The following is a 14,486-nucleotide window of genomic DNA, read 5'->3' as shown; positions in this document are numbered from 1 at the left end:
AGAAAAAGAAAGAACCACATTTGATCACTGTCAGGGTATATTTCCAACATTAGAGCTGCAAATTAAAATAAATGTAAGGCCTCCAAGTTTCCAGAACAAGTCACTGGGAAAAAAATTCCAAAGTGACATTTTTTAGGGCAAGTTTATTTATGTAGCACAAGTCAATGTTGCCATGCTTCACATAACACATTGAACGCATCATGACAAAGGTAAAAAGGAGACATTGATTTTGAGAAATTGTTTGATTCAAGTTGATAGTGTGTTGCTAAGGGTAGAGAAATGAAGAAACCTGAAGCCACCATGATCACACAGGAATTCCTTAAAACTGATTTAATGATTTCTGTTGCTTTCCCCTGATCTATCCCACGTCTGTTTATCTTTTTTTTCTGCACAAAGGCATTTCATAAAGCGCCTATCGAGGTGTTAAAGGAACGATAACAAGAAGTGACCTGCGAGGATGCTCGCTTCCGCGTGCGAGAGGGCAGTTTTGATTTCATGTCGTGCTGTGATTGGTCACAAGAGAACCAGGACCCATTTTGCCGCTTCTCATTGGCTGACGGAGCTGGAGTGACGCGTCGGGTTGACCAATGGGAGGCTGCCACACTGTGGTAAGGAGAGGTCCCGCTGCCTTCATCTCTTTCTCTTTCTCTATCGACTAGTCTGCTGCGGGCCCAGTCCGAGTCACTGTGCAGGAGCTTCAGAAGAGGCTGCTACGGACTTCATTTGCAATTCAAAGTTGAGTTTAAGCTAGAAGAGGAGCCATGTTGAGGCTGATGTTTCTGGCTGCTCTCGCCGGTTTCTCCCGAGCCAGCGATGTGATCGACTACACCGATGATGACTTCGAGAGCAGGATCGGAGACCACAGCCTGGCTCTGGTGGAGTTTTTCGCCCCATGGTGAGTCCTTTCACGCTTTCTAAATAGAATAGTCGATCATTTAAAAAAAGTGTTTTGCGGTCGTTAAATCAGCTCGCTTGAATGCTCGTAATAAATAGTGAAGCTAATTGCTAATTGGCTATCACTTCTTACCGGGCATACGACAGTACAACATCGTTATAGTTTTCAGAGTTATTTTAAAACGCTGGTGAATTCAAATCGTCATTAATTCTACTTTAATAAATCGGAACGTCCAGAGGATTCTTGCTTAATTGGCCAATGACCAAACGTTAGCATGTTAGCTAGCAGCGGGAAGGTGTAAGTCAGCCGTCAGTGTTTTGTGTTATTCCGCTTTCTAAACGGGCCTAACTTTGACCACGGTCCTTACTTTAAAAGACAGTGCAAGTAGTTTTCTGTTATAATTGTGTTTAGTTTCATTTTCAATTGAAAACTACGTGCTAAAAGAGGCTACGAGGAAGTTAGGGGGTGTGAGTGCTCACTGTTGTAACGTTCTGATTGGCCGAAGAAGTTTTGGTGTCGCCCTCTGATTGGTCCACAGCAAGTGTGACGTGTACGACAGTGCCAAACTTGAATAAGCAGGTGAACATTTTTTATTTTTTTTTAGATCACTTTAATGTTGTTTATATCAAGGTTTTATTCGTTTTGGATGTTTCATTAGTTTCTATTTTAATTTCGTTTATTTCTATTTTTTTGGTGTGAAATTGCTTATTTTAAAGTTTTTATTATAGTGTTGCTGTCTCTGTATCCTAAAGGGTCAAGATACATTTTTACTTGACAGACAATGTTGGGGACGGACTCAAATATGCTTTTACAAAAAGCTGTCAAGCCCAACGTGAAGAAGTTGTGTCAGAGGGGGAATATCATTTCTCCCATTAACCTGATGTGACTATTTCAGCCTTGTGATTTTATTTATTTGTTTATTTATTGTCTGGGCTCCTTACAGTTTTATTAAATGTGCAGAGCAACATTTGATTTCCTACAAAATCAATTGTATTCAATTTCTGATGAAAGTAGAGACGAGCATTTGCCATCCTGTTTTTTTAAACTGATATGTTTGTAATGTATTGTAATAAAAAAAACATAAATGTTAAACAATGGCGTGCAAAAAGTTATACAAGAACAGCACGTTAGACAACAAAATGTTGTTGACAAACTGGTGTTTACAGTCTCAGACATGAGCAACATTTCAGTCCTAAAAGAGGGGGATTTGTTTTATAGCTTCAGCATGAGGCGGTGAAGCTACAAACAAGCACAGATCCCTTTGAGGGGAAGCAGCTGGGTTTCTGTCAACAACATCAAACGTTAAGTCATTCAAGATAAATCATATTTAATACTCAATTTTTGTTGGTTGGTTGTTGCTTTAATAGCAATGTGGATTTAAAAATGATAACCTAAATACCACAACATGTTTTTCCCTCCTAATTTATTCTGAATTTGATGATGTTCTTGGGGCTGGATGGGACGCTTTGGGGCCCGCAGGCCACATCAGCCCCCCCCCCCCCCCCCTCCCATATATAGTACGGATAGTAAGAGGAAAAAGTTTGATCTTTTGCATTATACAGTTTCATTTAGTTATTGTTTTTTTTGTAAAGCCTCATTTCCATTTTAGTTCAGTTCAAGAAACACATTTTTTTTACTTTTCAGTTTTTTGTTTCTTTTACATTCTCGATAAAAACCTTTGTTGATATCTTTCGTTCTAACAAGTTAAATAAAATGAACTGAGATAAACAACCAAAGTGAGAATAAAGTAAAACCCAACCTCGACTGATTTCCAAATTAAAGAAAAAGCTAAAAATAGATGTTTGAAGAGGAGTGGGAAGATGTTTATTATGACATTTATTTACCCTCCCTTCTCTCCTTTTTCTGATCTCGAGCACAAATGTCTACAAAGTGTCATACATAGAGGACAAAAATACATTTATTAATTTCACAAGCCATTCCAATCTTTTCTAGTCTTTATATCCAGTCTAAATGTTTGCTTGGTTAAACACACCTGCAGTGCAGATGAGTCTAACTCGGAGCCTCTGAGGAGTCTGATCCTGGAGTCACCTGACTGACGTGCTGCACGCTCCAGAGAACGTTAGATAAGCAGCCAGACTGATTTGCATTAAAACATTTGTTTTAAACATAAACATAAAACATGAAACATAAAACTCCAGACTCCCGGTGCAACACACCTCGCACTCTGCGGTCAGAAACCTTCACACGCCTGACCCCGCAGTGACTCCAGAGAGCTGATAACTGAGCTGCAGTCAAACTGCAACGCCCACTGACTGTACCATGAAAAATACTTTTAAATCGTCTTTTAAGAGACTCTGCATTTTGGCTCCTAAGAAGTTCAGTTTAAACTGAAAACTGACAAACAAACAAACACCAGATGATTTCACGTGAAATTAGAATATTTCATGTTTTCTTTCTATGATAAATAATAAAGATTCAAAGCTAACTTTAAATCCAAAACACATTTATAAACGGAGCCTGCACCGTCCTGTTCAACACACACACACACCTGTACCTACTAGAGTGCACACAGGGACCATACACCAACCACAAACGTACACACATGTACACATACACACACAAAGAGAAACTAGCAGCCAAAGGCACGGGAGAAAAGCAATGTTTGAAGACCGCTCTTAAAGGAATTTGAAGTTTCCACAGACCTCAGGTCAGCAGGCACCATAGAGACTAAATTCACCTTCACCAGATTTAGTTTTGACTTTAGATAAATTCAGCAACAAAACATCACATTGTTAGTTTGACCTCCAGTCCTGGTTATTTTACTCCTGAAGCTTGATTCTTTTCAAACTTGTGGATCCCGTTCTTTTCCTCACAGTTAAACTATTTGGTGGTTTCAAATGTCACTCTGGGAGATCTGTAGATCTCCCTCAGGATAAGTGCCAGGATGAAACCTGAATACTGCTGCTTGTTCTCCTCCCTGACGGATCCATGTCCTTTATCCTTTAGGTGTGGCCATTGTAAACGACTAGCGCCCGAGTACGAGGTAGCCGCCACACGTCTGAAAGGCATGGTAGCTCTGGCCAAGGTATTACATAATCCACTTGACTAAACTGTAACATGGTGTGCTGCACTCTGCACCTCTTCAGACAGTCAATGATTTTCTTCTCCTGCAGGTCGACTGCACAGTCAACAGCAACATATGCAGCAAATATGGTGTCAGTGGATACCCCACCCTGAAGCTCTTCAGGGATGGAGAGGAGTCTGGTCCCTATGATGGTCCCAGAACGGCAGGTATAAAACCGTCTGCTGAGATTGATTTAAACATTCACCTTTTTTAAGCATTTTTAACCACCTCCGTCATTCTAATGTTTTCTCTCTCTCCTCCTCTCTCTGTCTCTCTCTCTCTCTCTCTCTCTCCATGTTTCTCTCCCTCCCTCCATGTTTTTCTCTCTCTCTCTCTCTCTCTGTAGATGGGATCGTCAGTTTACTGAAGAAGCAGGCCGGTCCGGCTTCTGTCGAGCTCAAGGCTGAAGCTGACCTGCTCAAGTTCATCGAAAGCCCAGATGCTGGTGTTGTCGGTGAGTATTTTTTTTAGTTTCATGAATTGCTTTCGCACAAAGAAGACTCAAAAAGCAGGAATTATGGTGCATTCAAGTGGTGTCGGACAAACGAGTTTCCGAGTTGGAAAATGCGTGAACACCTGCTCAAGTCGGAGCAAAAGTCAGGAAAGAATTAGGTGACCTGATTGCCAACTTGACGTCATATTTGTCATCAACATGTCAGGCAAAAGATGTTTTGAGATACTTTACTATATTTTCACTTATCACACATAAAGTATTTGCTCAAATATAACTTATAACTCGTACATTTAGCAAAAATCCACATGGGCCAAACACCAAATGTGTCTGATTATGTGTCGGCTGCACATAATCAGTGACGCACTGTAAATATAAACTTACAGAGGTGAACTGGTGGCTCTACGTAAGCAGAGGAGCACCTGAACACAGCATTAGATAAGCAGCGTTCAGCATAAAGCCGTGTATACACTGGTCAAATGATCCTTTTCTTTCCTGGTTTTATTTTCTTCCAAGTGAATAAATACTCTCGTTCATGTCACTCTATATCATATTTATTAAGAAAAGATTTTCCCTCCCTCTGTTAGACAAACCTACTTTCTCAAATAGAACAGGTTATCCATCATCGTCCAGCCGAGGTAGAAATGAGGAATCATTCTGCCATCACGTTTATTTCATGCTGAGCTGAACACGGTTATTCTTTCCTTCTCAGGTTTCTTCGCTGACGACAAGAGCACGGCACATGCGGAGTTCCAGAAGGCCGCCAACGCCCTGAGGGACAACTACCGCTTCGGCCACACAAACTCCGAGGAGCTCCTGAAGAGCAACGACGTGGAGGCCGAGTAAGAAGCTCTGTTCCTCTCCTCTCACTCGAGGCAGGGGGAGCGGATATTTGTTTACGTCACACGTGTGACATCACCATCGCTGCGGCACGAAGGCAATGACATTTCCTGTTTTGGCTTTTCCAGGGGAGTCGTCCTGTTCCGTCCAAAGAGACTCAGCAACAAGTTTGAGGACAGCTCGGTGAAATACGGCGGCGATGAGTTCACCAGCAACAAAATCAAGAAGTTCATCCAGGACAACATGTGAGTGTTACCTCATCCTCCTCATCAAACATCTGTGCGCTCCGGGTTTGCATCACTGCGAGTTCAGCCGCCACCATCGCACACAGCGCACGACATGACGCCATTGAAGTTTCTGTTTCTATTTGATCTCAATGGCCGTAACAAAGTCCGTCTCTCTCACAGACTCTTTAATGATTTTCTTTTTCTTTTTTTTTTAATGACCTACGGTAAGGGAGCCACAGTTAGGATTCGAACCTGGGCCGTAGCCTCCATACATGGGGTGCACAAACCACTGCGCCACCAGCGCCCCTCTTTAATGATTTCAGGCCACCACATGATCTTGCTTCTTTTTTCTTCTTTTCTTTTTTTTTATGCTGATGGAATTATTTTCAGGACGTATCTGTAATTTCTTGTCATTCCTCCTGGAAGGTTACTGAAAATGAAGCGACCTAAAGTCAGTGGAGACAGATGTTCAAGAGTCCGCTGCATGACTCTCCAAATATGTTCCTAAAGCTGTCGTATCTTTGGGATGATCTGAATATAAAAACATGGTGGAGAGCTGATCCGTTCCATCACTCCCACAGTTCCTCCTACATGCACAACATGTAGAGTTTATTTTAAGGTAATGTTGAGGAAAACAACTCCTCACCAAAGACTAGTACACAGAACGAGAAGTAGAAAAGGTTGATTGACACGCTGAGAAGAAAAGCGCTGCACATCTGTCCTGTCTCCATGACGACAGTCTGTTGACAACATCCGCTGTGTGACCGACACTGCTCTGTTTCTTGTTACTGCATGTTTTTTTTTTGATCGTTTATTTTCCTGATCAGACACGGAACGAGGAGGATGTGGATACAAGACAAGATCTTTAGGCGGCAAAGAACGGGGAATATCGTTAAACTTTTAGAAAAGAGCGCCTGTGATGTCATCACCGCCTTTTTGAAAAGTCTAAGCGCTGGGAGCGGCTGCTTAAAGAAGGCAGAGCGCTCTGAAAATAAGACGCTTTTTTTGTCGGGCCGGTCGCCTGCTGCTGTAAACGCTCTCTCCTCATTGTAAGATAAGAGTGTACACGGGGCCTAATACACCACCACACACTACGACTTAAATAATAAATATAATTTAGATTCATCCCCTCTCTGACCACGTCAGCGAGAAATGAACATGTAGAAACTTAATCAAAGTAGAATTTATGGAAGAACTGTTGGATTGCGAAGGTCAGATGGTCATGATGTCACAGCTGGTGGTTATATTTCTACAGAGTGTAAGACTCATAACATCATAAACATTGTTTTCAGGCCGGCTCTTCTCTTCTGTAGGGCTCCAGTAAAAGCAGCTTTAGTTATTCAGAAATCATCAACACTTTTCTATTTGATCGTATTTTGCGGCCCTGCAGTTGAAATCCCCTTTTTTAGTTTCACTTTCTCTTTCACCTCTGCTCATAACTTACTGCAATAACCAGTTTGTACGTCGTGTTTAAGGAGGATCAGATAAAAACCTTTAACACTCATGACATGTGTTCATGAAGATGTTAAACTCTCTCTTTCTTTCTCTCTCAGTTTTGGAATCTGCCCCCACATGACAGACGACAACAAAGACCAGCTGAGGGGGAAGGACCTGCTGGTGGCTTATTATGATGTCGACTATGAGAAGAATCCAAAGGGCTCCAACTACTGGAGGAACAGGTAGGTGTCCCTGAACCCACCTCGGACCTTTTTAATGTCCTGCAGTTTGATGTTCTTCAGTTTGAGCTCCGACCACAGCTTGATGGTGTTTTTATTTTTTATTTTAAACACGTCAACAGTCTGCTTCCTCTGAAAGGCAACAAATGAAAGCACGTGTTTATCTTCACATTGCACATTTTTAAAACAGATGTCAATGTTGCAAATGCCTCACTGAACTAGTCGGGTGTGTCAGTCTGCCCTCACTGATAAATTAAGCCAAAGTTTTGGATCCTTACCTCCAATTCACACATACTACGTGCACGCCACGGTCCGTCAGCACCATGGTTTTGCTCCATCGGACGGCTCGCGCCCATTCACACTGGATCTGTTTCTGGGACGTCAGCGCAGCGGAGCGCACCCATGACACATAATTCCCCTGAGGGAATTAAGAGAAAAACATGCAAACAACATGCAAACAACATGTTTCTTTGTCTTTCTGAGGATGCATTGTTGTTAATTCAGTACCTGTTTTGACGTAATGTTGATAAAGTGATGAAAAATACGATCGTGAGTCCGTATATTGTGTTTTATTTTGAAATTGACCGGATGCTCTGTGCGTTTCCTTGTCTGACTTCCTATCTGGGCTGTCATATTCTGTCCAGCTTGACACGTGCCTGCAGCGTACTCCGGCGAAAATAGACTTGCTGCGTATTTGAAACGGAGCAGAGTGTAGTGCCGTTGGTGGCACGCGCCAGAGACGGACCGCAGCGCGCGCTGTGTGAACACAATGATTGACTAGAGTGGAAGCTAAGTACAACGTTGTGCGCGGCGCTGACGGACCGCAGCGTGCACGGAGTATGTGTGAATTGGGGGTTAAAGGAAGAATGTGTATATCCTGTGTAAATGTCTCTCTGAGTCATGACTGTCTACAATGAGTGAGACGCTCGAGTCCCGCTGGCTGTGTTGTTGTCAGAGCCATGTTTACATGGACGGGACGGCCGGCTCCTCCCCTTGTGTATAAAAGCTGTTTTAGTCAAGGACTAGAGAGAAGAAGAACATACTCACTGATTATTTAGATGTCACCTTAGTGTTTTTAGATCATGTTCATTCTGTGTCCATTTACATGCAATATGAAGCTACGAGCTAACTAAAGAACGCTAACATTAGCATGCTAACTCAACTATGCAGGACACAGGCTAATGCAGCATGAAGATAAAAGTAACATCTCCATTTAAATGTTTTATCTTCATGACTGAAAAACTCACCAAACGTTACTGTGTTTGTTTTTTGTTTTTCTTCAGGGTGATGAAGGTGGCCAAGAAATTCCTGGACGACGGCAAGAAGCTGAACTTCGCCGTGGCCAACAGGAACACGTTCAACCACGAAGTGTCCGAGTTCGGCCTGGACGGCGGCTCGTCTGAAATACCCGTTGTGGCCCTCCGTACCGCCAAGGGAGACAAATACGCCATGAGCGAGGAGTTCACGTAAGTCGAGTCGTATTTAGCCGGTTTGCTACATGAACATTTCAAACATTAATTAATTTAACATAATAAACTGAAATCTTTCAGCTGGCTCGTTTTGAAAACGAGAGTTTACTAAAAAAGTTCTCCAAGATGTAAACTAGCTGCAACCATCACACGCTGCTCGTGCTGTTTAAACATGTGTATGAATGAGGCTGTGCTGGGAAACACAGCGACACAGACCAGTCTGTCTGTGCTACTTTTGAACATCTTGCTCTCGCTCTTACGTTTAAAGCAAACGGTGGCTCATTGTTCCGTAAATACAACATTTCTCTTTTTGTTCTCCTCACAGTCGTGACGGAGCCGCTCTGGAGCGTTTCCTGGACGATTACTTTGACGGCAAGCTGAAGAAGTACCTCAAATCCGAGCCCATCCCCGAGAACAACGACGGACCGGTCAAGGTGAGAGGAATTCTGCTCAATATTTCTAACCTGTTTTCTTTATTAGTATTTGATCAATGTGTGGCCTTGAATGTCCTCATATTCAGCATGTTTTTAATTTCACTCCCTATTTATAAAGGATCAATATGTAACTCTGACACCTAGTGTTTAAACTGGGTACTGCAGTACAAATTCAAAACATTGTAGATAGCTGTCTCCCCCCCTGCCCCCCCCCCCCCCCCTCTCAATCTCGTTTAAAGCTTCATAAATAGTTTGACTTCTCTGTTTTTTATTAAAACGGAATCTCCTCTGAGAAACCGTTTCATCACCGCTTTATTCGACGTCTAAAACAAAGATGATTGACTATGTTGTTATTTTTTGATTTCAGGTCATCGTGGCTGAGAACTTTGACTCCATCGTGAACGATGACAGCAAAGACGTGCTGATCGAGTTTTACGCTCCGTGGTGCGGACACTGCAAGAGCCTGGAGCCCAAATTCAAAGAGCTGGGAGAGAAGGTGGGAAATGGGTTTATTACCAACTGCTGTTATTGATGTGAATAATCAGATACTCAGCTTAACTATATTAATCTCTTTAAGACTTTATGAGAGCGCTGCTTTCGTAGCATTCAATCCAAAGTTGGACGAGTTGCACTGCTGACTCTCTAGAACAGGGGCATCAAACTCATGTCAGGTAGTGGACCGGATTTGTTAAATGAGATCTAATCTGGGCCGGACTAGTTTTTGCAAAAATCAAGAGATTGAACATTTGAATAGGCTGGATGTGGATTCATTATTTGAGTCAGGGGTGTAAAACTCAATGACTGAGGGGGCACAAACTTAAAACTGGGTTTCACTGAAGGCCCAAACTGGGTGAAAATGTATTTATTTAAAATCATAATTGGTGCAGACGACTCTGTTTGTCACTGTGTGTGGTTTGTCATCTTTTAGTTTGCTTCCTCAGAAGCGGCACCACACATGTCCGTGATCACGCGGCCTGTCTTTGAAGCTGCAGGTTTCAGGCCCTGAGATGCTCCTGTACGCTGCACAGAGCTGGAGCGTGCATGTCCGGCCATTGTGGTGCAGGGCTCGACATTATAACTGGCCCGCTGCCCGGATGAATGATTGAAAGAGTCTGCTCGGGCCAGTTAAAATATTGCCTGGTTAAAAAAAAAAAAAAAAAAAAGACAGTAACACGTTCTCAACTTCACAGCGCTTTACTGTCATACTGGTGTTTTGTTAGTAATTATTTTAAAAACGTCACCCTAATAACTGCTACAGCATCAACGTTTCATGTGCTTGTTTCCGCGCATGTGTGTCACAGTTGAAAGGCAGCTGACTGCTTCACTGCTGTCCCTCCCGCGAGCGCACTCGCGCCTCTCGGATTGTACACTCGCACACAGATTTTAGCGCAGGTTTTCTCTAATAAAAAAACACGTTTGGTTAAACGGTTTTAAAACCGTCAGATCCCGACAAAAGCCGAGCTAAAATCAGCATTCAAAGAAAAACAATCACCGGAAGAGTCGAGAGTGACAGCAGGACATGACGAAAACAGAAGGGAGAAAAGTTTCAGCCACAGTGACAGACAGCTGGAGGAGCTGGAACACACTGCAGCTAAATTTCCCCTTGAAGTTAAAGACCAGATCCTAGTAAAGATAAAAGTTATTCACAAAGCATCTTAGCCCTTAAGAGAGCTCCTAAAGTAAAGATCTAAGGATGAAGAGTTTCTCACAGAAGAAAGAAGGAGAGATTCCAGCTCTATCACAGCCTCATATTAATATCAGATTAAGGAGACTCTTACAGTTACCAGCATGGTGAATAAACATGAGCACATAAATGTAAGAAAAATACAAAATATTTTTATAATTAGAGCTCACTTAATTAAATAAAAGTTCTAATTTACTTTTGCATCAGAATGTTTAAAGAGTAAATTGGTGACTGTTTTTCTTCGAATCAAAAGTAACGTTCCTGGGCCAGCGGTTACGATGGTCGGGCCAGTGATATTTGAAAACCAGTGGCCCAGAGGGCAAAATTTGCTTAATGTCAACCCCTGGTGGTGCATTCTGGGATTTGTAGTTTCCGTGGTGTTTGTGCTTTATACCAGAGGGCCTCGTCTGAGTTTGACACCTGGACTATAGGAGTCAATTTGTTTAGATCCAGCTTGCAGACTGTTCACACTTTCTGACTTCTCTTCTCTTTCAGCTCGCCGATGATCCCAACATCGTTATCGCCAAGATGGACGCCACAGCCAACGATGTGCCATCTCCATACGAAGTCAGCGGGTGAGTTACGGTTTTATTTATTGGAAGGGTCAGAGCTTGTTCTCGCCTGGAAACATTTGGATGCTCGTGTGTTTTAGAACATTACGCTTACAGAGCTGTCAGACTAGGTTTGAGGTCGAGGAAGACATGGAAAAAGGTTCTTGTGTAGGGGGCCTCATTTTTCCCTCAGTTTTCTTTAAGGGGGGCGGGGCGGTTCTTTAAAACAGAACGGTCTCATGCTTCAGAACGCCACTTTAACAACTTTTTATTTGCTTCTCCAGTTTCCCCACCATGTACTTCGCACCAGCCGGAAGTAAGACGAGCCCGAAGAAATACGAGGTGAGCATCAGCTTCAGTGATCGTTTGATTATAGTCATGTTTTTGTTTTCCCTTTTGCTAAACGTTCCCGTCTCTTTTGTTTCAGGGAGGTCGCGAGGTGAGCGACTTCATCAACTACCTGAAGAGGGAGGCAACCAACCCGCTGGTGGTGGAGGAGGAGGAGGCCAAGAAGAAGAAGAAGAAGAAGTCAGAGCTATAAAAGCTCCCAACAAGAACTTCAACATCCCCACCCCCTCCCCCCCTCGCTCACAAACCGGAGGAGGAGAAATTTGGAAAATCATGGAAAGAACTGAAATTATATTCCACTCTTAGTGAACTACCAAATGCTCTGAGGCCCAATCAAAGGGGCGCGGCTCCTCCCTCTAGGTCCTCTGCTGCTCTGGGAAAACTGTGGAGAGGTGGTGGCCAGGGCCTGACCAATGTCTAAAAACAAAAACAAATTTTTAGGGAAGAGGGGACAGCTTTTGAAAAAAATTGAGATTTTTATTTCCCCGGGTCTGTCTACCACACCTCAGGCTGATGCACTTTGGTTAGACTCCAGTCTTCGGTCATCTGTCGCTCTGATTTTTGTTGTCGTTGTCACGGGGGATATTGGTAGCGGTGAATTCCTTTCTATTTTTTTTTTTTTTTTTTTTTCTTCATTTTTGTTTTGTTAATCGTCTTTGTTTTTGTACATTTGGAAGGATTGTGAAATAAAAAGGCCCACAAAACCAAAACAGGCTGTATGATCTCATTCATGAATCTCAGCGTCTGGACTGTTCAGCCTCGAATTAGCTCTAAACTAATGATCCCTTTTTGTCTGTCAGGTCGGTCACTATAACTTCCTGCAGTGTATCAGATCTCTTGGTCCATCTTATTACAGAAAGAGTCCATGTGTCCAGATCCAAAGGTCTTCATGTACCTTTGTTTTGCTTTGTTCTAGCCTGGTGGTTGTGTGCAGAGGCTGTAGTGGGTTTGAGTTCGACCTCGGACCTCTGCTGCATGTAAATGGTTAATGGACTCGAGCTTGTACAGCGCTTTTCTAGTCTTCTGACTACTCAAAGCACTTTTACAGCTCAGGTCACACCTACACACTCACACACTGATGGTAGAGGCTGCTGTGTAAAGTGACCATCAGAAGTAACTAATCCCATTCACACACATTTATACACTGCCGAAGAAGCAGCAGGAGCAACTTGCGGTGAAGTATCTTGTTCAAGGACACAGCAGACATGTGGCTTCAAGAGCTGGGGATTGAACCCTCGACCTTCTGGTTGGGAGACAACTCACTCAACAACTGAGCCACAGCCTTCTGCCCACTCTCTCCTCCCAACATCCTTTAAAAAAATATTTCAGCATATTTGGTTTGTCCAATCAATATAAATTGTCCATGTGTGTTGTTTTTTTGCATTAGATTATGAGGTATTCTTACATCCCTACTAAAAACCCTTTAGTGTAGAGGCCAAATCAAAACATTTTTCTTACACTTGATGTCTTCATCTTTAAAAAAACAAAAACAAACGTCATGTCCATGTTGCCTTGATTTCTTTTTAAATGATAAAACCTCTACAATAATGTATTTTTTTTTATTCCTTTGCTCGTCACATCTTTATTATACACTATGGATTATATCTATTTTCCATGAACACAGAACACCCCAAACTTCTTTTTTTTTTAAACCAGACATTCAAATTATCTTAATTTAAGCACTTGTTTAGCCTACATAAAGCTGATTCACGTGGATGCTAAAGCTTGATTAGCATTTATTTGGTTCGGTCCAGAGATAAATACACATTTTTGGTAATCTCAGGTGAAAAAAGTAAATTATTTATAAAGATTGTGTAGAACGAAGATGCGTGTATGATTTCCAATAGTATGCATTTATTACGATATAATCTAAATAATTTAAGGTAAAACACGTCAAAATAAAGTCTTTCTGATGTTTGTCAGCCACAATAAATGAAATAAAACTGTATAAAATATAACGCTATGATATATGACTCTATCTGCCCAGATGCACCCAAGTTTATTCTGGGGGATTTTAATCATTGCAAGTTAAATAAAACATTGAGGACATACGAACAATATGTGACTTGCGCTACAACACAAAAGAAAACCTCACTTGATCTCAGTTATGGTTGTGTAAGTGGAGCTTACAAATCTTTTCCTCTGCTTTCTTTGGGTGCTTCCTATCATAACAGTGTCTACCTTACGCCCACGTACAAACCTTGTTTTAGGCACCTGGAGTGCGAGGAGAGGACCGTCAAAATCTGGTCAGAGGCCAGCATCTCATCTCTCCAGTCCTGTTTTGAATGTACAGACTGACAATGTTTTTATGATGTTTGTGATGACATTAATAAAATAAAATCCATGGCATCAATTAACCAATCCACCTGTGGGACTAAGCCTCCTATCTGTGTAGATGGTGTGGATGATGCTGACTTGTTGTTTTTAATTCATTTTTTTCTCGCTGGGAAAGGTCTAATTTCTTGGATGATATTTCAATACTAAGAGAATCTCTTGTTCCTCAGAAGGACTTTGTGATCTCTCAGGGAACTGTCACAACTCTATTGAAGGGAGTTAATACAAGAAAAGCTGCTCAGTGACGTGTTCACAAAACTTTTTCAGATGTGCCGGAGTGTGGCCGGATACCCCCCATCTGGAAAACATCCACAATAATTATCCCTGTACCTAAGGAAGCTAAACCTAAGGGTTTGAATGATTTAAGACCAGTCGCTCTTACTTCACTTGTTATGAAAACATTTGAGAAAATCCTAAAAGCAGAAGTTGTCTCATTAATAAATGGTCAACTTGATCCACTTCAGTTTGCTTATCAAGCTGGCAAAGGTGTGG

General features: G+C 42.1%; 1 protein-coding gene across 1 annotated transcript; it reads left to right on the top strand.

The window, feature by feature from the left end:
• Window positions 1–629: 629 nt before the first annotated feature.
• Window positions 630–13,154, top strand: pdia3 (protein disulfide isomerase family A, member 3). The gene is made up of 13 exons (XM_020636472.3): window positions 630–895; window positions 3,863–3,941; window positions 4,030–4,147; window positions 4,327–4,434; window positions 5,144–5,273; window positions 5,400–5,516; window positions 7,052–7,177; window positions 8,458–8,640; window positions 8,969–9,077; window positions 9,445–9,573; window positions 11,257–11,336; window positions 11,597–11,654; window positions 11,740–13,154. Exons 1-13 carry the CDS (start codon window positions 762–764, stop codon window positions 11,851–11,853), a joined length of 1,485 nt encoding a protein of 494 aa, XP_020492128.1. The 5' UTR covers window positions 630–761; the 3' UTR covers window positions 11,854–13,154.
• The last annotated feature ends 1,332 nt before the right edge of the window (window positions 13,155–14,486 follow it).

This window comes from Labrus bergylta, chromosome 7 (genome assembly GCF_963930695.1).
Source record: "Labrus bergylta chromosome 7, fLabBer1.1, whole genome shotgun sequence".
Lineage (NCBI taxonomy): Eukaryota > Metazoa > Chordata > Actinopteri > Labriformes > Labridae > Labrus > Labrus bergylta.
This window is presented reverse-complemented; position numbering and strand designations above follow the sequence as displayed.

What these genes read in the sequence shown, in the direction of transcription:
- pdia3 (XM_020636472.3), top strand. Translation starts at nt 762, where the DNA reads ATGTTGAGGCTGATGTTTCTGGCTGCTCTCGCCGGTTTCTCCCGAGCC. An exon ending in GTGGAGTTTTTCGCCCCATG is followed by an intron (nt 896 to 3,862) that starts GTGAGTCCTTTC and finishes TTTATCCTTTAG; the next exon opens with GTGTGGCCATTGTAAACGAC. An exon ending in GCATGGTAGCTCTGGCCAAG is followed by an intron (nt 3,942 to 4,029) that starts GTATTACATAAT and finishes CTTCTCCTGCAG; the next exon opens with GTCGACTGCACAGTCAACAG.